Consider the following 23,516-nt stretch of genomic DNA (forward strand, 5'->3'; position numbering starts at 1 on the left):
GGTCCTGTCTTCATCTACCACCTTGTCTACTTTACTTTTCAATAGTCTTTACTCCCATTTTCAAATGAGTGCTGCCTTCCCTCCTTTAAATACTTTTGAAGTCTTGTTCAAATGTGTTTAAAGTCTTGTTCAAAAGTATTTCTCCTTCTTTGACTTGCCTACTGTCACTATCACACTTCTAGAGCTAGAATTAAAATTTAAAGGGTAAAGGCAGAAATAAAACAATGCCAAAATCACTGTTTCATTGGAACAGGAACATTCAACTAAGCTAAAGGGGAGAACTCTTTCTATCTACAGGTCTCATGACGAGGGTTTAACTAACCACAGACAGAACATATTGTAGGGATGGTGAGATGACACAGTGGCAAAGATTCTTGCTTCCACACTTGATGACTCGAGTTCAGTGTCCAGAATTGAACACACAGTGGAAACAGAGAAATGACTCCAGCAAGTTGTTCTCACCAAGGCACATGCATTGTCACACACACACACATACATACAAACAAACAAACAAATGAAATGCTGAAGAAAATATTCTAAATGAATAGTGCATCTCCCCTAAACACCTAGATCTTATGTCCTTGCCATTATTTCCCAAGCAACTGTTCACAGAGCACTACCCTGTAAGGAGTATAAAGCGCTGGAGTGAGAATGTGTCAGTTATAAGCAAACAGTATGCCATTGTCTAGAAGGAACCTTAGGATGAATTAGGTTTCTGTATCCGCAGGGATACTGAAGATAATCCTTCCTGTACTGTGGAAGAACGTACTGAGGGACCACTGGTCAGCCCCAGGTCAGTGAGCTTACACACAGAGTTACTAAGGGAGCCTTTTGGGGTTAAAAAGAGGGAAAGGACTGGCTGGAAGGTGAGCAGTAAGTTCTTCTGACTTAGCTGTGGGATGAAGCTTGCTTGTTTCCACACATCATCAGGAGCAAGGGGTTAGGCCGAAGGCAGAGCCACGACATTTATGAGATTCTACCCCCGAAAACCTTGGACTACTACTTTTCTTTTGTCCTCAAAGCCAAAAGATATGACTATTAAAGTAATATGTTTTCAGTTGTTCCGAGTAAAATATTGGCTTCATACTATCAATATTCACTTGGAATGTCCATTGGCTACAGAAGGATAGCAAGTGGTCATGTAACATGTACTGTTAATAAACACAATGACAATCTTGCTTGTGGGGCTTAGGAGTAAATCCAGGGTCTTGCATGTGCAACACAAGCACCCTACCACTGGGCTACCACCCCAGCAACGGAACTCATCTTTAATGGAGTCCTGTGAACAACTGCTCTCATACAGCATCGGAATCACTCCCTACAATATAGCTCTCAGTCAGCAGTCATTATCCCCAGTACACAGATTCTGGAAATAAGTTCTTAACAGAATGAGTATGTACATACCAAACAGCACCAGCAGCAGTATCAGAAGATTTTAAAAATCAGTCTATTAAAGGGCTGGGGCTGTGGTTTGGTACGCGGAATGCTTGCCTCTCGTGCACCAAGCCCTGAGTTAGTTCACACCATCACCTCTACCAGGTGTGGGAGCACATGCCTGTAATCCCAGGGCTCAGAAGGTGGGACTAAGCAGTTCAAAAGTTCAAGACCAGCTTGAGATACACAAGACCCTGTCTCAAAACCACAGTAACAGCATATCACCAAACAGCATGAAGTTTATACACCTATATGCAGCAAACATCCAAACCTCTATCACATACATGTTTATCTGTTTATATACATATCATAAATGTGCAGGACACACCTGTATCATATATTTTCATACACATACACAGTCATCTACATATACATTTATAGGTATAAACACAAACATTATAAACCTGTAGTATGCAAAACATACACATATACATTCCTTCATCTATACGTTATACAAACATATCTCTCACATACATATATATGCATACACACATACATTTATATACACATTCTCATTCACACAAATCGTAAAACTACAGACACATGTTATCATATATATATATGTATACAACTCTATCACATAGACACACATCTCTTTCATGTGTACATGCATAATACACACCCCTACCACATACATACACATATACACATCTCTACCATATATATGCATATATACCCATCTCTATCAGATACATTTACATACATCATAAACATCACCTCTCAAAACAGCAGGAAATATTTTCTTGATCATAAGCAATTTGGGGAAAGGTTCAGACACAACCACCTCATTTTCTGTCAGTCACAAACATCAGTGGCAAATTAAGCAAGATCCTGCAATATTTTCTAAAGCAAGGCAACCATGCTGTCTCCCAAAGGCTATGTACCTGGTTTTTCAAAAGCCCACGGAAGCCCAGGTTTTCCGCCATGCGCTGGGCCTGGCTATCCTTTATGCCTTCAAAGATGTCAATCTGCTCCTAGTGAAAACGAACAAAATTCAGAAGTCCAATGAGAAGATTTAAACCTCAAAGCAAACGTTTAGTATTTACTGGCAAATGAGTAATTAAAGTGTGGCACCTTTCCACAGAGCTCTGAGCTGGGATACTGCGGCTGCCTATGAGGTACGTTTTAATTAGCAGGCCATCATAAAGCAGCCCTTCCAAAAATTATATAATTCTTCAAGGTGGCATGCTGACAAGACAATCTGATGCCAGTTTTCACTTTTAATTACTACACAGATGGCATTGATGAATATTTAGTCAGTTAATTTTTGTGGCAACTTTTGGAAGGAATCCAAAGAAAGGCTCTGCTGCCTAATATTGCTGTTAAAGTTTGGAGTTGTCATACACAGGTTAAATATTATCTTAAGACTTGAGCACTTTAATTCATATGAAAATTATTAATAATACCTTCACTCTACAAAGAGCTTTTCTGTCAAAAACAATGAATGCTATTCATGTGCATTGGTTCATACATTACGTTAGCAAATGAGATTGCTTTAGATAATCTTAATTTGGAAAATGGCTAGACACTGAGTAAGCCTGTGTATACAGCTTCAATTAAACTCCCAAAGCAGTTAATCTACGTATTTTTAAAACAATCACTGATGTGCGGACACAGTATATAGAAAAACAAATTCAGAAAATAGGATTCTTCCCCTACTTAAGGGAAAACAAAACAGTTTCTAAAGGAAATAATGTTTCTTGTAGAAAAATTTAATGGAATTGGACATTAAGAACCCAGATTAAAAACTGGGTTCATTGTTTTAAATGTTTTTCCCCCTCTGCAGATAAGAATGGTACCTGAGCATTTTTTTCATATTAATCCATTTATTCATCATAATGCTACAGGGCAGAAAACATTACATTTTCATTACTTATTTTAAAACTGAGGCTTAGGGCTTGTGACAGACTACCTACTCAGATCTGACTACAGACCTTTCTGAAACCAACCTTAGTATGAAGATTTCAAGGACTGAAACAACGAATCAGAATATGAAGCTCTGAATGCCTGTTTCTCTCTGGATAGTCTGTGAAGTCTAATACTGACTATCAACTTGGTGGGGTCTAGATCAGGAAAGAGATCGTCTCTGGGTATGCTTGCGAGGGAGTGACTAGGCTAGGCACACTGAGGGGCATCGATACACCCCGAATGCAGGTATCACTCCACAAGCCTGGATCTTAGACCAGTCAAAAGGAAGAAGTGAGCTGAGCACCAGCATCCATCCCTCTGCTTCCTGACTGGACGCCATGCGACCAGACGCCTCACACTCCCATTGTCATGCCTTCCCAATCATTATGGAGTGTGCCACGATAAACCATGCCTCAAGTTACTCTGACAAGAGTTTGTCACAGCAAAAAAAGTAACTAATACACAAACTGACCGACATCCAAGTATGTGAAAGAAAGTGAGTCAACCCAGCAGAAATGGAGACATACCAGTGTTCTCCTGCAGGTTAATTCTTTTGTCAGATCATTTAGAAAGAAATAATGCAGGGAGAGAAAAAAGCAGGGAGGAAAGGAGCAGGAGGAGAGAAGAAAGAAGAATAAGCCTTTAAATACTGAACACTTCAATTCTGCCTGACTTCCAAACAGCTTCCTAGTTAGAGTTCATCATCTTCACTTCACATCTCAGCAGCAGACTCCCTGCCTCAGGTTGAGCAGTCACAACCCTGACAACCAGTTAACATTGCTGGCTAATCAACATACCTTAAAGATGAGTTCTGGGTTAGAAGCTGCCACTTCTTCGATATCAACGCCTCCCTGGGGACTGCCCACTATCACGGGACCATTGTAGGACCGGTCCATCAAAATGGCCAAGTAAGTTTCTCTAGAAATATCCAGGGCTTCAGCAACCATCACCTACCACAGGAAAGAAATGTCCAGTTACCTTGGTGTCAAGCAGATCTGAGCTTTGAAATCCACTTGCCACAGAAACCAAAAAATACACTTATTGCCAGGCTCCTGACGTGCAGTGAGTCAGTATCCAGTATCCAGGGCTTCTATTCAGGTGCACAGGCCTACTGTCACCTCCTTAGTTGACCTCGTTGAAGGGCTCAAGTGATGGGATCTGGTTGGCTTCAAGAACCTTCCCACTTTCATCTTAGTTTTTTCCTTTTTGGGGAATCTGTGTCATTTGAGAAAAACTCCAAGGAAGTAGCTGTTTTAATTTGACACATTAACTCTGTGTGTGTGTATGTGTGTGTTTAACTGAAACTGTATACACAGGCTTACTCAGTGTCTAGCCATTTTCCAAATTACGATTATCTAAAGCAATCTCATTTGCTAACATAATGTATGAACTAATACACATGAACAACATTCATTGTTTTTGACAGAAAAGCTCTTTGTAGAGTGAAGGTAATATTACACATACACAGGCTTTTCTCAAATGTCATTGGTAGAAAATCCAATTTGACTTTCAAACAAGAGAATTTTTTTTAATATACTGATATTGCATGTATTTATATATTTTGAGCCTTGGACAGCTGTATTTTTATACTCTCCATTTATAAACATAACATTTGGTCATTTAAAATACTGCAATCACTAAGCCTGATGGCACAGGACTGTAATTGGAGCTACTCAGGAGGCCGAAGCAGGAGGATACCAAGATATGGTCTGATTGGGCTGTAGACTGAGTTTGAGGAACCTGAGCAGCTAACTGTGACCATGACTAAAAAGCAAAAGTTTAAAATAAATAAATGAGTAAATAAATAAATGAACGAATGACTTAATGAATAAAGGCATGGTACTCAAAGGCTCAACCTGGCATGCAGAGCTCAATCCTCAGTACTCCCCACCCACCCCCAAAAAGAGCAAGTTTTAAGATACAGGTCAGTAAGATACCTGCATGCTTAGCAGGTATATGACCCTGGGCTCAAACATCAGCAATAATAATAATGATTTTTAAAAACACAAAGCATATAAAGTGGAAACTGAATGCAGCCTCCTGCAGCACAGCCCCTCATATCCAGATGCCTTGACTCCAACTAGCGAAGTGGTACTGTGGCCCCCTGAGCCTCTACAGTAGTCAGGACAAAGTACTCCTTCCCCTGGGAGGATGCGGCATCACTTGCCAGTACCATTAGTGGGCCAGAGGCCAGTGGGATGGAAAACAGTCATCCCCTGGTCATTTATGCACTGAGCGTCTTTTTCTAAACAATTTCAACAAATGCATGCAGGAAGAAAACCACCTGACTCCAGGCTATCAAGTTTCTTCAGGACTGCCTGCATCCTCTTCCTCTGTGGCCTGGTAAAGCCACCCTGCCAGGAGGGAAGTGACAGAAGAGTGGGCAACAGAGTTCTTGTGAGAGACTGCCCCTGCTTCCCTAACTATCCATTACATCTGAGCAGGGGGCCTAGGTCCTCTCCACACACAGTCCTTGGTTGGTGGACCAGTCTCTGCAGGCACCCAAGGGCCCAAGTTTGTTGCCTCTGCTGGTCTTCTTGTGGAGTTCCTGTCCCTTCTGGGTCCTTCTATACCCCAACTCTTCCCTGCACTCTGCCCAAGTCTGGCTGCCTGTCTCATTTGTATGTGCAAGCACTGCAGTAATGGACTCATTTCAGTGGAATCACATCCCACACTTTAGAGGGCCTTGTTTTGGTTTCTGAAATTATTTTTATTTTGAGACCAGATCTAGAACTCACTACGTAACCAAGGATGTCCTAGAGCTTGTGGTCCTCCTGCCTCTACTTCCCGAGTGCTGAGATTAGAGGCATGTGGTGCCATAGCTAGTTTAAGCTCTGCTGGGAACTGAACCCAGGGCTTCAGTCTTGGAATGCACTTTACCAACTAAGCTACAGCCCCGGCCCTGCTTTAATACACCAACCATTTCTAAGACCTTCTCTTTCCAACATGACGATACAACATTTATGTTTTAGTATTTAGTTAAACATATGTGTGCAGCTCTTTATAAGGACGTCAATTTTCATAGCTGAAATACTGCCCGAATCATTACTTTTGTATATGTATTTTGCTCATCTGTTTTATCCCCTGTAAAAGTAAAATGTATTGGTCTTGCATAAACTATTTAAGATTTCGATTAGTACTGTCAAACTGCACTTGAGACATTGTCTCAATTTATAGAAATCCTACAGGAATGGTAGAAATGTCTTGATTAAGTTTTAAAAGGCATAAACATGCACACAAATAATCAATAATAGACTTGAAAATAATCTGAAAAATTAAAATACCACCTTTTCTAAAAGTTTTTTAGTACGAGGCTTCATTTTTAAAGTTATGTACTAAGACATGATATTTTAGATACCCAGGTAACCCTAAAGTAGTTTTATTCATATAATGAAAACTTCAAAAGCTCAAATGGAAAAATATGAAACTCCTTTTCAAGCTTTTATTGAATTTACGAATTAAAAACAAAATATCGGGGTAGGTAATGGGGCTTGACTGTATGTTGCATACTCAGCACATGAGGACATTTGCACAACTCCCAAGCCCAGCGTATTTCCTAATTCCCACGAAGGACCCATCAGTTGATGCTGCCAGTGTGAGGACTAGCACGGACATAGCCCCATTTCAAGCTGCTTGTTCTGTAGACGGGGACTGTCAGTTGGTCAGTGAGATTCCAACCATATGCCAACAGGGCTCCTCCTGGCCTTCAGGGTGCCCAAAACCATCATCTCCCAGAGTGACAGAGTGAGAAATGGCCAGACACTGGAAACTAAGGAAGTACTGAACTCTATCCTTTCCTTCTCAATACAACAAAACTTTTGACTACATTCGGCTCTCAGAGATACCATGAAATTCACCTTCTAAGGGTTTCTCTAGAAGGACTGAGCGATGTTTAAAGAAATTTGGTAGGAACAAAATAAAAATGATGAAGGTAGATTTTTGAAATTTTAGGTTCAGTAATATAACTGTTCGCTTTTTGTGCATGCATGTGGCATGTGCGTGCGTGAGTGTGTGTGCACATGTACATGTTCTGACTTACTTCCTTGAGCAGGGGGTCTAGCTGAATAGGGAACTAGGCTAGGAGCCAGTAAATTCTAGCAGTCCTCTGTCCTCAACCCCCGTAACACAGAGACTACAGGCAAGCATGTGGCCATGCCTGGCCTTTTTTTTTTACTCAGCCATAGAGATTTGAACTCGGGTCTTCATGCTTGCAGAGCAAGGGCTCCTACCCAAGCCCTCCTGACATCCCTCACTTGTAACACTTATTCATCCAATACAAAGTTAGTCTAGTGTGATACTCAATGATGTTCTTAGAAGCAGTACATTTTAATTCCTCAGAATAAGTCAGTCAAGAGCCTCACTCTCCATCTTTTGAAACACTGACGTGCTGTGTATTCCATCACACTTCAGTTTGTGAAGACCAGCTGCTCTCTTCAATAGCTCCTGCTTTGCAAAAATATCTTTCTTAAAAAAAAAATCCCCAGGAAAATGATGCGTAGTTCACACAAAGATACAGTATTATAAAACCATCTTTGTGATGGATGCTGACGTATTTTAGGGATTCTTACAGAGAAATTTGATGGACTCCATAAACACTCGTCCTGAGGGAAGCTCAGAGAAATGAAATTCAAAAGAACCTTCCTTTGAGTTCTACAAAGAATCTCAACACAGTGTTCTTGTGAGATTCTCTGTACTCAAAATGTTTTAAGTTTCATTATTCTAGTTGACCACCCTCTCTCTTCCCGTCCCCACCCTCATACCTGCTGTAACTCAACCTTTAAGTCTGAGTTGAATACCAATGTGTAAATATTCATAACCACCACAGAGAGTTAAGATTATATGAGACCATCAAATTTTATATTTCCTACAGAGAAGTCACTGGTACTGATGACAGTGACCATGGATCTCATGAGACATGCTGCCTCACGCCCTATTCTTCTCCAAAACAACATGTGACACAATGACACATGAACCAGAGAAAAACGCCTGCTATATATCAATATGTGTGTATATACATGTGCATTGAATAGCACCTCAAGTAAACTTGAAGGTTTCTCTAAGCCTGTAGCTTCAGCTTTTGAGAATATGGAGTGGACACTTTTTGTTTACCGCTCCACTATGTTCAAATAAAACTTTACATATACAGAAAACAGTTGACTTTGGATCCCATTCCCCTAACGGGGCTACCTTGTCTGGCCTCAGTGGGAGAAGATGCGCCTGGTCCTGCAGCAACTTAATGTGCCACAGCAGGTTGGTACCTCCTTCCCTGAGGAGAAAGAGAGGGGAAAATGAGGGGGGGGGGAATGGAGAGCATTGGGAGGAGAGGGAGCTGAGATCAGGATGTAAAGTGAATAAATAAACTCATGGGAAAAAAGAAGGCAAGAAAAAGAAGAAAGCAGCTTTGTTAGGGAGCTGGGACATGAGCAAGCAAACTGTGAGACTGAATGCCGCAGGACCTGCCAGCAAGCACAGACAAGGGTGTCTCGGGGCCACAGGACTTTGAAGACATCTAACAAGCAAGCACGTTGGATGTCTGAAACTAAAAGTCCAATCCCAGTAATAACTGCTACTGAAAAAAGGAGAAAACATTAGGTGTAAATCTAAAACTTATATAAATAAATATCCTGGGCCTCTATTTTGAGCACTATGGAACTGTGAAAAAAGGAATCAAGGTAGGGCTAAGACAGTATTGTCTTCATGGACACTGAGGTTTAACATAGCAAACACTGAATCACCCCAAGCTAACATAGCAATTTAATACAATTTCTATTGAAAACTCAGTAAGGGATTTTTTTTTTCAATTAAGATAAGATTGTTTTAAAAAGTATATGATAAAGAACAAGAAGAGGATAAACTGCACTGAAAAAGAAGAATAAAGTGAGAAAAACCAGTGTCCATAATTTTAAAACTTACTATACTGCTACAGCAACTAAGTAGTAGTGGCAGGAGACTTACAGAAATACAGCCAGCTAATTTTTGACAAACACACAAAAGCAATACAATAAAGGGAAAAGAAAAAATGCATATTTTCCAAAGAGGTACAAGTGGACATCCATGGGCAAAAACAAAAACCACTGGCCTGACTCTGTCACATTCACCAAAAGCAAGGGATCCAAAACCGACACCCAAGATATAAAAATAAAGACCATTACAAACTTAACGGAAAACCTTGTTTGTGCAACGTATACCAAGAGCCCAGTCCACAAAAGAGCAGTGATATTTTGGACTTCATCAAAACTAAATATTTTTGTTCCATACAAGGCTCTGCTAAGATAACTATGCAAATCACATAAATAGACAGTATTTATTATTAAAGTAAAATCGCAACAAGCCTAAGCTTGTTTTTTTTACATAAGGCACTGTAATTGCTGGGGTCTGGCACTATGACTCGTGGTCTCTCTTAATGCTATGGCAATGAGCACAGCCTTTGAGACGAGCCTACAAACGGCAAATGAGCAAATGAAAGGGTGTCTAAATCTGTAGCTTCAAAGGATACGAAATTTTAACTTAGGATGAAAGAGCACTACATAATTTACAAAAATGTCTACTATTTTAAGTAATGATACTATCAAATGCAGGCTGGAGTGTGGAGAACCACAGTCATTTCTATGCTGCAGAGGGCAATGCAGAGTGGTACCAACAACTTGCCAAATACTTGGCAGTTTCTAAAACAATACAAAACAAAATCAACTGATCAGACAACTACACATAATCCAAAATTTATCCCCCAAATAAATATTCTGTCTACACCAAAACCTTTTCACAAACATATAGAACACCTCTATGTAATATCCCAACCTGAAACAATCGAGAGATCTATCAGCAGATGATGGTTTAAATTGTTGAACATGCATATTACGGAATATTACATAGCAATGAGAAGGATACAGTCTCCATAAATCTCCAGCAAATTATGACAAATGCGGGATAAAAGCCAATTTTCAAAGGCTACATAGTGGATAATTTCATTTCTGTAACATTGTAGGTGGTTTGTGCCTCCTTAACATTCATGTTCGGTAACCCTCTCTCCACTGAGATACTACTTAGAGACAGGCCTTTGAGAGGTAAACAGATCACGGGAGAGATGCCCCCATGAATGGAGTTTGTGCCCCTTCAAATGGGAACTCAGCTTTCTCACCCTTCCAACCGTGTGGGAACACAACAGAAGTTTGATCCTTTCCTCACCAGGCACTGAACTGAAGAGAGACTTTTCATTCCTGGGTAGTGAGAAATAAATCTCACTTAGGGACAGCCACCCAGGTTGTGGTAGTCTTTTACACTGGCCTTTGTGGACAGACACAAGCCTCCAATGTTTCCTGTTGGCTAAGACTTTAGGCTTGTATTAATGTATTTCAATCATAATACTTCTGCATAACATGTTGCTAACAATGGGAGGCACGGGCTAGGAGATGTTGGCACATCACTAAACACAACAGCAAAAGGAAGAGAAGAAAGTCTGCAGGACATGTCATTGCTGCTATCTGAGAACGGGGCATTAGGTGTGGGGCCTGTGTGCATCTCAGAAAGTCAATCTCGAGCGCAGGGTCTCAAACGAAGGATGACTACACCTCAATAGTTTATCTTGGCTCCAGTGAAAGGTCTAATTGATACTGTGTGATGACATCAATCCTTGAACTCAACTCAGGCCAAAGGAGATACAGTGGGCACCAAATATCCTGGGAAGGGGAGACCAGGATCCTGCTGTCCCTTTAGCTGGGCCATCTATGGACTCTCCAGATGCCTGTCTTGGAAATGAAAGGCACAGTCAGTTGGGAAGCCCTCAGCCTTTCCCAAAGTCAGCATATACTGAATCTCCACCGTCATACTATACAACACTTCACACAAATGTCTGTCTTTGGGGTGCTGTTGAATACTACTTGCCCTCATTGACTGGAAGACTGCTGCCAGCAGAAACAGAAGAGCTAGAAGCACATGCCCTCACTTGGGGGAAAGGTGTAACACTCCACAGTCACTTGCCCAGCATGCTTTGAGGGAGGATCAGAAGTACCGGCCATTTTCTGCTGCAGAGCAAGTTTGAGGCTAGCCTGAGCTCCAAGAAACCTTGTCTCAAAAATGTAATCCCCAAAGAAAGTAATCAGAGCAGCAGCATGGATACGAGTATGTGGTTACAGGAGATGACAACATACCATGGCCATCAGAAAAGAACAAACAATACACAGCAATTCTTTCCAGGTGGGGAGTACACGAGTCTTACTTTCTGACTTTTATTCTATTGGAGCTGTTACATGTTACTGAATTATTGAATACAAATACACTTAAAAATAGATTATGCTGGTAGTTTTCTGGCAATGCCTCAATTCTTAAGAACGTGCTTATCTCCAGCATGTTGGGACTTAGCTACAAGGCACTTTTCTGTAGCATTTTATTACTTATATAGTGCCAATCTGCTTTGAGGATACACTTTTATATGCTTTTTAAAAGTTTCACAAATTCTAATCTAAAGTCCCATGTGTCCACATAAAACAACAATTCCCCACAAACAAAAGTGCTAATTTTGCTCTCTGTGGACAAATTCTGAGTTAGTTATGCAGGTGCAGGCGCACAATCAGATTTAAAAGAGAAATAAATGTAGAGTTCCAGTCTGAGCTGGAACAAATCAAGTCTGACAGTCCTTGTGCCCTCCACCTGAGAGGGGGCTGTAAAGAGACAGACCCACGATCAGCTTCTGGGTTTGCTCCTTAGCTTCTGTGATGGCTTGATGCTTTAGTAGATAAAGCTAATGACTTCGCAGCATCCCAAAGTCCTGCTGTTACAGGAGCCGACTTATGATGATCCTGGTGCTGGCCATCCTAGCAATCTAGGCTCGGCTCTGAATCTCAACAGGCCAGTTAAACAAACAATAGCAAAAAGTAGAGAAGGACATTCAGTCAATGTGACACACTGGGAAGAGAAACACAGAAGTTCAGCGACCCTCTCCCCAAGCCCATCTTTTGGGTCCTGACATGAGTTTTACTAGAGTAAGAGGTGTGAGTAGGCATGAGGACAGCCAGGCACTGTTTCCAGTCCCTTCTGCAGGGCAGTCTGGCAGGCTGTCGGGGCTGTGTGAAACCTTCCTGGGAGGGCAGCTCCTCCCCAGCCTAGCAGCAGGCTTCAGCCTTTCCCTTTTCCCAGAATGGCATTCCCAAGGAGATTCCAAGTTCTTGGGGTGCACTTTCACAATAGTCTGAGCTGTACAGGGAAGGGCATAATGTCTCCTTAGGATAGCAAATGCTTTCCAGTGTCCCTATTTCAGCTAGCATCATACCCTATCATAATTTAGTAAGGACAGCTTTCTAGGGCTATGTCAAGAATTGTTCTAAAGTTCTGTGAAAACAGAAAGAATGTACCTCTCAGTGACCCCCAAATACAGCACAGTGATAGAGGCTGCAAGGCTCTGATACAACGGCAACAGAGCAGGGACAAAAGGTGGAGCCAAATTTAGTGTTACGATTGGGTCTTTTCCAGCCTTGACTGTCTTTAGGGTCGCCACATGGGACACCCAAGGGGTTCTGCTGTAGAATTCACATTCTACGACACACATCTTGCATTGTGAACATTGTCTCAGCATGGTCTTCGTTTTGCACTGGGGTATGCACAACAGCTTCAGGAAGAGTCACAACTGCACACCAGAGGCAGGCCATTTTCCCCTGAGCTTTCCTTCCTCTGCGTATGCATGTCTGTGGGCCATATGTACGCATGCACACACTGTACATGCTTACTGCTTGCACTCCTCACTAGTAATAGACTAGCAGCAGTAGCTTAGAAGTAAAGCCTGCGGTGTGTTGTGTTTTGTTTTAAGAAAAACCACTGCAACGGGCAATTCTAATGGAAAAGCCTGAGGGTGGAGCTACAGGGGAAGAGGAGGGGCTTGCTGAGTACAAGGCTGCCCTGCTGAGCCTTGCCAACTGCAAGAACGGAAGACCGCCACTCTGGTCATTCTGGTAAGTGGCAACGTCTACAGTCCTTCGGGTCCTTCTTCAAAGCACTCCCTCAACGAAAGCAGCACACTGCCACAGGGCAGGGGCTTCATGAGGATCTGTCAGAACGCAGTGGAGCTCTCTGCCCTTCGGTTTAAGGACATACAAAATGACCAAGAGCACCCACGTTACCTTGTTAACCTTCACACCTTCTTTCGGAGTTTGCTTCGTTGTTAGATTATACCCAATCATCTGTTGAGCCAGCTGTCCCACCACTTTCGGGCTAAGAGGGACAAAAAGAGGTTGGGGGGATGACAAAGAAAAGACAATCAGGGTATATTGCAAATCACTAGGCACCAGGGCTCCCTCCTCCACCCTTCTCACATCTAAACTACCCAGGACCACTTCCAGCCAACCTCCTGATGTCCAGAGTGCCCGGGGTGGGTCCGTCTCCACCACCCCCACCCTCACGTCCACACTGCCCACGGTCCACCTCTAACCCACATCCACACTGCCCAGGGTCCACCTCCACCACCCCAACCCTCACGTCCACACTGCCCATGGTCCACCTCTAACCCACATCCACACTGCCCAGGGTCCACCTCCACCACCCCACACCCTCACGTCCACACCGCCCAGGGTCCACCTCAACCACTCCACACCCTCACGTCCACACCGCCCAGGGTCCACCTACACCACTCCACACCCTCACGTCCACACCGTCCAGGGCCCACCTCCACCACCCCACACCCTCACGTCCATACCGCCCAGGGTCCACCTCCACCACCCCACATCCTCATGTCCACACTACCCAGGGTCCACTGCTAACCCACACCCACATTGCCCATGGTCCACCTCTAACCCACACCTTCACGTTGGCCACAGGATGCATCTTTGCATTCACATTCTATGTGTCTAGTCCTGTCGCAAAGGCTGTGAGAGCCACAGAGAAATGAAGGAATGGGCAAAGAAGTGAAGGGATGCTAAACTCTGCTACCTAACCTCCTAAACAAATTAGTAAAGAAACAGTACTATATGCATAACAGTTTTAGATAAAAACTGAATGGAACACTGACAGTGGATGATCTACAAAACAGTAAACAATGAGTGGGAAAACAACCAATGAAAGTATGATGGGAAGAAAGCAGAGGCTGGTGTGGGGCAGGATGCAGGAAGGATGCTCAGATAAAGGCAGACATGGACTATCAGACCAGGTGCCACAAAGACACTACTGGTCACAGGAACCACTGAATATTATTCATAGGAATGACTTGATGGAATGGTATTTCAGTTGCAAGCAGTACTGTTTCCAACTCTTTGGGATGTATCACAGCTTGTCTGGGAGAGAGGAAGTATAGTCTTCCTCAGTGAGGGACACAAGCCCTCTAACAGGAAAAGGGCTCCCTGGGGTACTGTGGGAGCCCTGCCAGAGCCTTTACTTTCCTTTCCCAGTACTGCACACCCGCCCCAGCCCAGCCCTAGCCCAGCCCTAGCCCAGCCCCAGCCCAGCCCCAGCCCAGCCCCAGCCCAGCCCCAGCCCAGCCCCAGCCCCAGCCCTCCTGCTCAAGAACTTTCAGTTGTGAATGGGATGGGGACCTAAACCCTCCAGACTTACTCTTTTGTTAAATGAACACCTCCTTTCAAACCACTATTGAAGACACCTTTTCCTCGTCCACCAGCTAAGATCTGGGCTTTTAAAACAATTTCCTTTGCATCTGAAAAAGAAAAATTCAGGCAGTAGTTGTTTTAAATTCTTTCCTTTCTTAATTTCCTCTTTAAAGGGGCAGGAAAAAAAGAGATAATGGTATAGTACTTCCACGGGACATTACTAAAAGCACTCCTAAACCAACTTTGAGAACAAACACAATAAGGAACTTCAGAAATTACAAATTAAAAAAGCATGTTTACTGAAGATAGCCAAATCCATTCCAGCAACTCAACGCCTGATATTCACACATACAGGAAAGTCAGGCTCATGTTCCCTTGCTCTCCTGAGTGTGCTGGAAGATGCTAAATGAAGCCAGAAAGGCAGTATGAATTTCACTGGGTAACAACACTCCCAAGTGGCAAAGGGTCCGACTGCCTGCTCCGAGATGTCAGAGCGAGACTGGACTGAGTACAGAAAGAGTTTACAGACAGGACACAAAGACTGCCTTTATTAACTGTATTCCTGGAAACCAACAGTTTCTGAGCAGTTGTTGTATATATTGACAGGCATAGGCCAAGAAAGAAGGAAATGAATTAAAACTAAAAGCAAGCAATATATATATATATATATATATATATTTAAGTATTGGCAAAATGAAAAAATGTCCTGGGGGAAAAAAGGTTTGGGAATATTTGTTTCCCAGCTCAAACAAAGAAAGAATAGACACTTTGCTCCTGACCTTTAGACCAGAGTTATAAACTCAAACATGTCTATAGGCCTGGCGGGGAAGTGAGACAAGGAGCCACCGAGTGATAAATGGCACCTTTAGCAAGCAAGAGTCTGCCCTTTCCCTATTGGGCAGATAGAGGGAATGCTCCAAATTAAGTGTGTTTAAAAACCAAACAGCACATACAAACAGGAACCACTGAATAGCTGCTATTGTGTTTGTGTGTAGTTTTTCCTTAGATCAGAGAACTATATCATCTTCCATTAGGCTGCCATGGCTTTCTGTTTCTGCAGCTGGGGTTTTGTATCTTGAATTTTAGGCCTGCCCGTGTTCTTCACTCAATGAGGCTGTGTTACCCACAGGCCTCAGGGACTCAGTTTTCTACGTGAAACCATAATGAAGACTGTCTTAAAATTAGAAGTGACTGGGAGCTGGGAGGGAGGCGGTCTGGTAGGTAAAGTGCTTGCTCTGTGTGCACAAGGACCGAGTTCTGATCCCCAGCACCCACATAAGCCGGGTACAATGCCACAAGCCTGTGGTCCCAGTGCTGGGGAAGAGAAGACAGGAAGTCCTTGAGTGCGGCAGCTGGCCAGCCTTGCTCAATCAACCAGGCTCACTGAGAGGACTCGGGAAATAAGATGAAGTCTGACTGGAGAAAACACCTGACATCAACCTCCACCGCACTCACAGGCTGGCACATTCTAAATATTCAAAATTTAAATGGATAAAAATCCTAAAACTAACAGCCATAATTCATGTTGAGTTCTATCTGGAAGTTGTTGGCTGCTGCACCCAGGAAGGTCACTGTCATTGCCATTGGTGCTCGCAGCCAATCAGGCAAAAGATCCAGGTCTGTTTTACTATGGGGAGCTATACAAAGACAGCACTCCGAAGGCTGAGGTCAGGCAGTGGTTAGCCAGCCCACGCTGAGGCTGCAGCTGTAAGGCTCACTTGCTGCTTTCACCGTTGGATTCCGGTCTCCCACATGGTCGTATCCTCTCACGACCAAGGCTCGGCGTCTTTTCAGAAGCAAGCACAGCTCCTTAGAATACAACCCTTCCCCACCTTTGATTCGTGCTTCTGCCCTCAACGTGAAGCATCACATCATCAGCCAAACCTGACTCAGAACGAGCTGGCACCCAGGAAGGCTGGCTGAAAACAGGCCATGGTCACTGTTCATAGTATCAGAACTCACCAGAACAGTAACCAAGACAAATGAGCTCACTGCCCACTCAGGCCACTGCAGAGATCAGCAGCAAGTGCATGCGCAATTACAGAACCTGGACAAACGCCCAACACTAGGGTTAGGAGGATACATGGCTCGGTAGGCCAGCAACCCTGGTTCCACCCTCAGTGCTGTGAGACAGCAGCAAACAAAACTCTTGTAGAAGAGACAAAAAGGGTGAAAGGAAACACCCGTCTGAAAAGAGGTTATTTTAACAGTACACACCGTGCTACAACAGCATGAAGAAGAAACGCAATAGAGTCACTGAAGTGCTGATCTCATCGGCTGGTGCGTTCATAAAATACAGGATGATGGCTACCACTGTAACAATTATTCTCAGCGATTGCCAAAAATGGTTCAGGGAGAGACATTTCCTATTTGTCTTCAGAAGACATCAAGTGGAAAAAGTACGTTTTGCTGTCTGCTCAAAGGTTTAATTACAGTCACTTTGAATTCTTTAAGAGCCTCGGGGCATTCCACGGTCATTATCATCTTCTGTGCCCTTGTCACTGGGAGAGAAATACTTCCCCTCCCAGCTTTTTAGCAACACAACTGGAACACAAGGCAACACTGCTAACTGGCTGCTGATAAGTGGCACCCCAAAGACTGATTAAACCAGTTACCAACCACCAAGGGCCAGAAATGCCTGTAGCCTTAATGCAAGTTACTCGTTGGCCTGTCACTATCTGGCCTCATGTTAGAGGATTCCATGCCACCCTGGTGGTAAGCCAAGCAACCATTTTGGTGACTGAAGCCACATATCAGGACACTAATGTTTGGGTTTGTTTTGTCATGCCACAAATAGAACCCTGGGATTGACCCATCCTAGCCCATGCTAAGGATGTGCTCTGCCAATGAGTCATACTCAAAGCCCTGAAGTCAGTTAAAACAGAAAAATGGAAAAGGGGGCTATTCAATCTGCCATCTCCCACAACCTGTACGCCAGTCAAAAATATGTCCACTAAAATAACTAAGTGCTGAGTATGGTGAGTGAGCAGCCTCCCGTAAAGCAGTTCCCCTTCCTGAGGAAGACTCAAGAAGAGGTTTAATCAACTGGTACTTACTTAAATTTATGGAAAAAGGCCAAATTCTACTCAAAGGTTACCAGGCTCTTCCTGCAGTATTTACCAAGTTCATTCCATTTAATGTCACTGTTTGCATTTCATTCAAAGACCTGACTTCCAAAAATAAAAGCACAAACAAATCTGGTTATCTGAATATTACCTCCTGCTCTGTATCAACCAGAATTAGAGAAGGGCCCACGCATCCAACTCAAGTTATCTGGATAACTTTACTTAACCACAGTGTAACAAGCTGGAAGTGGGGAGGCATGGTGGACTATCTACAGAAACAAACTGCATATACATATCAACAGTCACATTATTAGACTACAGCTGGCCCACATGTGCCATTCTTGCTCCTGAATTTAATGCGTAGTGATCTTAGCAAGCAATGCACCTACTGTATTTTACTCCTTTCCTGGTTAAGTTTTTCACCATGAAAAGCAGTGTGATGGAAATCACTTTATTACAATTTTATGTATAGATAAAAAGGCCACACTAGACATAATTGCTCAATGTACAGATGACACATGTAAACTTCTCAAACACCCTATAACCTTAGAGACCATTATGTAGATTTTTTTAGGACACTCTACCTATGGTTTTACTTTAGTGGCTGCAAATGTTACCTCCTTCTCGAGTTATTCTGACTATAATACAGTTTTGTACCAGGTTTATGGTCCCCCAAGTCTCATTCTGCATAATGGATGCTCTTGGAAGCATAGTTAAATATAAATGAAAAAATTAAAATCATTAAGAAAAACACCCAAATAAGACATGTTTTTATTAGGCAAGTTTTCAATGCTCCACTTTGTTCTTCAGAGGTGGCATTCTGAAAATATATTTATACAAAATAATATTCATGAGACACAGTTCACAGCCACAATAAAAATGTTTGTCAAGAATGTCTGAGAGGGGACATACTGGCACATACAGTGAATCCCAGCACATGGAGGCCTAGGCAAATAGAGCTCTGTAAATATGAGGCCAGCCTGGTCTACATAGCGACTTCCAGGACAGCCAGAGCTACATGGTGAGACCCTGTCTCAAGAATGGAGGAATGAATGAATTAATTAATTAATGTTGTCGGAGAATATGTTATTTTTAGCAGTTTGCCAACACTGAAAATAATACCACACTAGGTTTTATTCCAGGCTGCCTTCTTTCCAAACACAACCCTTCGCCAAATGCAGAACACAGAGTGGCCCCAATCACCACCTGCATCAACCATTGCCCTGGACCTGCTGAGGAAACTCTAATTGCGATGGTTCAGCAACAGGAGCAAAATGGAACACCCAGTATTCAGTTCAGAGCACTAACTTCTGTGTAGTGATTACCACTCAGAAGGCTTGACAGAATCCTACCTGATGCTGTTAAGCTGTGTCTCAGCATTGCAAATCTCCCTACTACCAGAAGGCAATGAGAAGGGACAACAGGAGGCAAGAGTTGAAAGTTATCATGGGAAGATGAATTTTTTGCTGAGAACCTTAAATGACAGGGTTAACAGTTAAGTTTGAAGCCTCGGAGTTGAGCTGCTTTCATAAGCCTGAGGATTCCAAATTTTAGAATTGAGTCATCAATCTGCAATCACTACTGTAATGTTTTCTCTGCTTGGATACATACCTCTACAGGTTGTAAATAGGTCATGTGAAGAAAAGGACACTGTGATAACTCTTTCTGCATAAGGATTCCAGTGGCATCCTAATTCCAACTTAAGTCATGCCTGGCATGGTCCCATCAACAGTGAGCCCACAGACTCTAGAATCAAACACCTCAACACCGTCCACACCACTCAACTGACTGGATTCTCAGCCTCCCACGAAAATGCCACCCATCAGACTCAAACCGCACATTCCTGAAATAGCAAGTTTATAAATAAAACATAGAAATAGAATGGTTTGTGTGACAGGCTTTGTTACAGCTGTAAATGTACACTTGTTCGTGGATATTAATGATACAAAAATGGGATTTACTGTGATGGTTCGTGCAGGCATGTGATGCGTCCTGATTATGCTCCCCCCCCTTATTTCCTTCTTTGACCCCTGCTCCTCCCTCTTTTTCTTCTTTCCTTCTTTTCCGTCTAATTCCACTTTGCCTTCTTCCCCCAGAGATTCTACTCACAGAAGAAAACACAGGACACCTGTCTTTCTAAGCCTGTTTCATTTGGTCTAACCATCTACATTTCTAGCCATCTTCAGACAAATGAAATCATTTTTCTCTTTATGGCTGAGTAGTACTCCACATGTGTAACACATTTTCATTATTTGTTCAACAGATGGCACCTGTTCTGTCCTGTAGCTTGGCTTCTGTGATCAGTGCCAGGACAAATATTGGTATGCTGTTATCTCTGTGGTTCAATGACTTCATTTTTTAGGAAAGAGATTTTGAAACTCAAATAGAAAGTTGTCCAGGGTGAAGATTTAGAAATACTTTTTTATTACTAATAAGACTTTTATTAACTTTTAAATCTAACATTTTATACAGTGTGATAACCAATTTATTAGGCATTATGAAAAACAATCTCTTCACTCAGGTACTATCAGGGCATAGTAAAAATGCTTCAAACAATTTGTTGATTATAAAGAAGGCCATAATATTATATTAACACAAAACATGCTTACATTTTCAGGGGAAATTTTTCATTTTGGTCTCCACAAAACTCCTGAAATTACTCTTTTAACTCACTGCTTTTTCATGCTGATACATGCATACATGCATGCATATATACATGCATGCATACACACATGCTACAGACACCATCCAAATTACTACAGTAAGCTCATCTACTCTTCTGCCCTTAGCTATTCTTTATTGCTTGCATAACCATTAATACCTTGCTAATGATAAAAATTTTATCGCTAAATAAAAATATTGTCCAGAAAGATTTGATGTCTTATCTTTTACACCTCAGAAATAGATAAAATCTTGTTCCTTTATATAGATTAATACTAGTAATCTCAGGTTTTTTAAAAAAGTAAGCCAACACTTAATTTCTAGAGAAAAGTTTAAGAATACAATCTCCCACCACTGAGCTCCCAAATCCCTGTGACCTTACTGATACACCTGAGGCTTATCTGAAACTGTGTAACACTGCCAGGCTACAGACGCAGGACAGTCACCAACATCCATGAACAAAGCATGAAGGCGCTTGAAGACGCAGTATCAGCTCTTTAGAAGAAATTGCTACTGTGTTTTATGCAAATTATAGGACAGCTCAAATGTCTCATGACATATATTAGTAGAAAATATATAACCGTGTGACATTCAAAACCTCAGCAAAGAAACACTCACGGAAGAAACACTCACGGAAGAAACACTCACGGAAGAAACACTCACGGAAGAAACACTCACGGAAGAAACACTCACGGAAGAAACACTCAGGGAAGAAACACTCACGGAAGAAACACTCAGCAAAGAAACACTCACGGAAGAAACACTCACGGAAGAAACACTCACGGAAGAAACACTCACGGAAGAAACACTCACGGAAGAAACACTCACGGAAGAAACACTCACGGAAGAAACACTCAGGGAAGAAACACTCACGGAAGAAACACTCAGGGAAGAAACACTCACGGAAGAAACACTCACGGAAGAAACACTCACGGAAGAAACACTCACGGAAGAAACACTCACGGAAGAAACACTCACGGAAGAAACACTCACGGAAGAAACACTCACGGAAGAAACACTCACGGAAGAAACACTCACGGAAGAAACACTCACGGAAGAAAACAAAAACAAAAACCATTAATACCCAAACTACGTCTACCGTATTTTACGGTACATTTAAAGGAAAGTAAGACTAAACTCAGCCCCTACCCTGCCCCACCCCCTGGCAACAACTGACAACTCTAGTCGAAGTGCGGACATCCTTAGGCCTACCTCTCCCAAGCTTTCTCTTTGCCTCCTGGCATGATGTGGGACAGCAGGCATGATACATAAACATGGTTTCTCATGGAGAAAAGAGAAGACCCTGCTGCCCGGAAGGAATTTCCCAGGACTCCTGTCCAGAAGCTACAGAGATGTCCAAAAGGAGATGCCCCATCCTTCCACAAAGGGGTCGGTCTTTATAAACCAGTGTTAAAAAGTTAGCTCTGACGTCAGGGTCACAGACAAGTCTCACAATATGGATGCCACCTCCCCACTGAAAGCCTTTCAGTGATGCCACATTAAGAGGGTCAATAGGTGGGGCAGGCAGGGAGAGGCCTGCGTCACAGCTCTGCATGGTTCGTGCCTTACACCTCCAGTGTGGGATACACAGCACCAGGCAGGGTAAGACTGCCTCACTAGCCTCCCCCACAAATGACCAAAGGAGAGTGTCTGCCCTGGAAGGAGGTGGGGCCTTAACCTGCTCACACAGATCCTCGTAAGCAGGACTCCACCCTGACCCCGCTCACATTTCAAGTTTCTAATCACACAGAGAGCTGAACCACTGCCATGAAGGTCATCTACCTTCCCAGCACGGAGGGCCAACACGGCCGCTGCTGCTGTTTGTTCTATGACACACCTCTCCATCACAGCACATTTTTTTTCCTTACACGTATTTTAAGTAAACTGAAAAAAATCGGAACAGCTGCCCTTAAATTCACTAATAAGACAGCAGTCACCAAAGTTCAGCATCTATTTAGTTTCTTTTGGAAGAGATGAAATTTAAATACAGTGTAACAGCCGGTTCTGAGGTGTGTCATTCAATGCGTCATGCTGTAAGGCCTAGGCCCTTCCCAAAGAAGGGCAATCCTATTCCTGAAAACTCCTCACCTAAGGTAGCCTGAGAATAAAATATTTAGAAGGAGCTGATGAGATGGCTCAGTGTGTAAAAACACTTGCCACTGAAGCCTGAGGACTTGAGTTTGATCCCCAGAATCCACTTGAAGGTGGAAAGAGAAAACTCCAGAGTGCCGTCCTCTGACATTCCACATGTGCTCCAAAACAAAACAACCGTCCTGCATGGCAGTTCACGTGAGCTAAGCACTTGGGAGCTGGAGGCAGGAAGGTTGGGAGTTCAAAGGTATCGTTGGCTAAAGAGTAAATTATAGAACAGTGAGGACTGATGGGATTCTGGCTTGAAAGAGGAAGGGAGGGAGGGAATGAATGAACAATAGGGGTGTGTCATAAAAACATGAAAAACCTTCACCTTAGTACAAAGCTCCATGTCTAATGACTGACCTAAATGTGGGTACATAACAAGAATGCACAAATCCGGGTGTGCCTCCCTGCTACAAACTAAAAAGAATCCTGCTGGAAACTCCTTAGGCCAGTCAGTCAACGGCAGACAAAATATCACTGCAAGAAGGATTTAAAAAATAAAATGAACACATACAGCTTTTAGAATATAGAGGGAATCGACTACTTAAAACATGGCCTCTCTGACAGTGATGTTTGTAAACTCAAAGGAATATGTAACTGATGGCTGGCCCTAAGTGTTCCCTTGAGTCTTGCCTATCCAGGCATTCCCGCATGCTATTCCACTTTCTCCTGGGGACATTCACAACTTCTAGAAAAGCTAGGAGAATGCCAGCAGCTATGGTCTGATGCTTATGTGATGAAATAATGAAAATAAATGTATGCAAATGTTTTTCTGTGACATCAATGT

General features: G+C 42.8%; 1 protein-coding gene across 2 annotated transcripts in view; it reads right to left on the reverse strand.

Moving 5' to 3' along the window:
• Positions 1-23,516, reverse strand: part of Suclg2 (succinate-CoA ligase GDP-forming subunit beta) — a 250,763-nt gene that overhangs the window by 109,308 nt on the left and 117,939 nt on the right. For both annotated transcript variants that reach the window (XR_009591892.1, XM_060383829.1), the window contains exons 3-6: positions 14,875-14,974; positions 13,452-13,542; positions 4,140-4,292; positions 2,319-2,408 (exon numbers count right to left, since the gene is read on the reverse strand). Coding sequence is in view for 1 of the 2 variants with exons in the window: in XM_060383829.1 (XP_060239812.1) it covers positions 2,319-2,408; positions 4,140-4,292; positions 13,452-13,542; positions 14,875-14,974 (434 nt within the window). In the remaining variant the exon portion in view is untranslated. The remainder of the gene's footprint in view (positions 1-2,318; positions 2,409-4,139; positions 4,293-13,451; positions 13,543-14,874; positions 14,975-23,516) is intronic.

The sequence above is a fragment of the Meriones unguiculatus genome, chromosome 5, assembly GCF_030254825.1.
Source record: "Meriones unguiculatus strain TT.TT164.6M chromosome 5, Bangor_MerUng_6.1, whole genome shotgun sequence".
NCBI classification, from domain to species: domain Eukaryota; kingdom Metazoa; phylum Chordata; class Mammalia; order Rodentia; family Muridae; genus Meriones; species Meriones unguiculatus.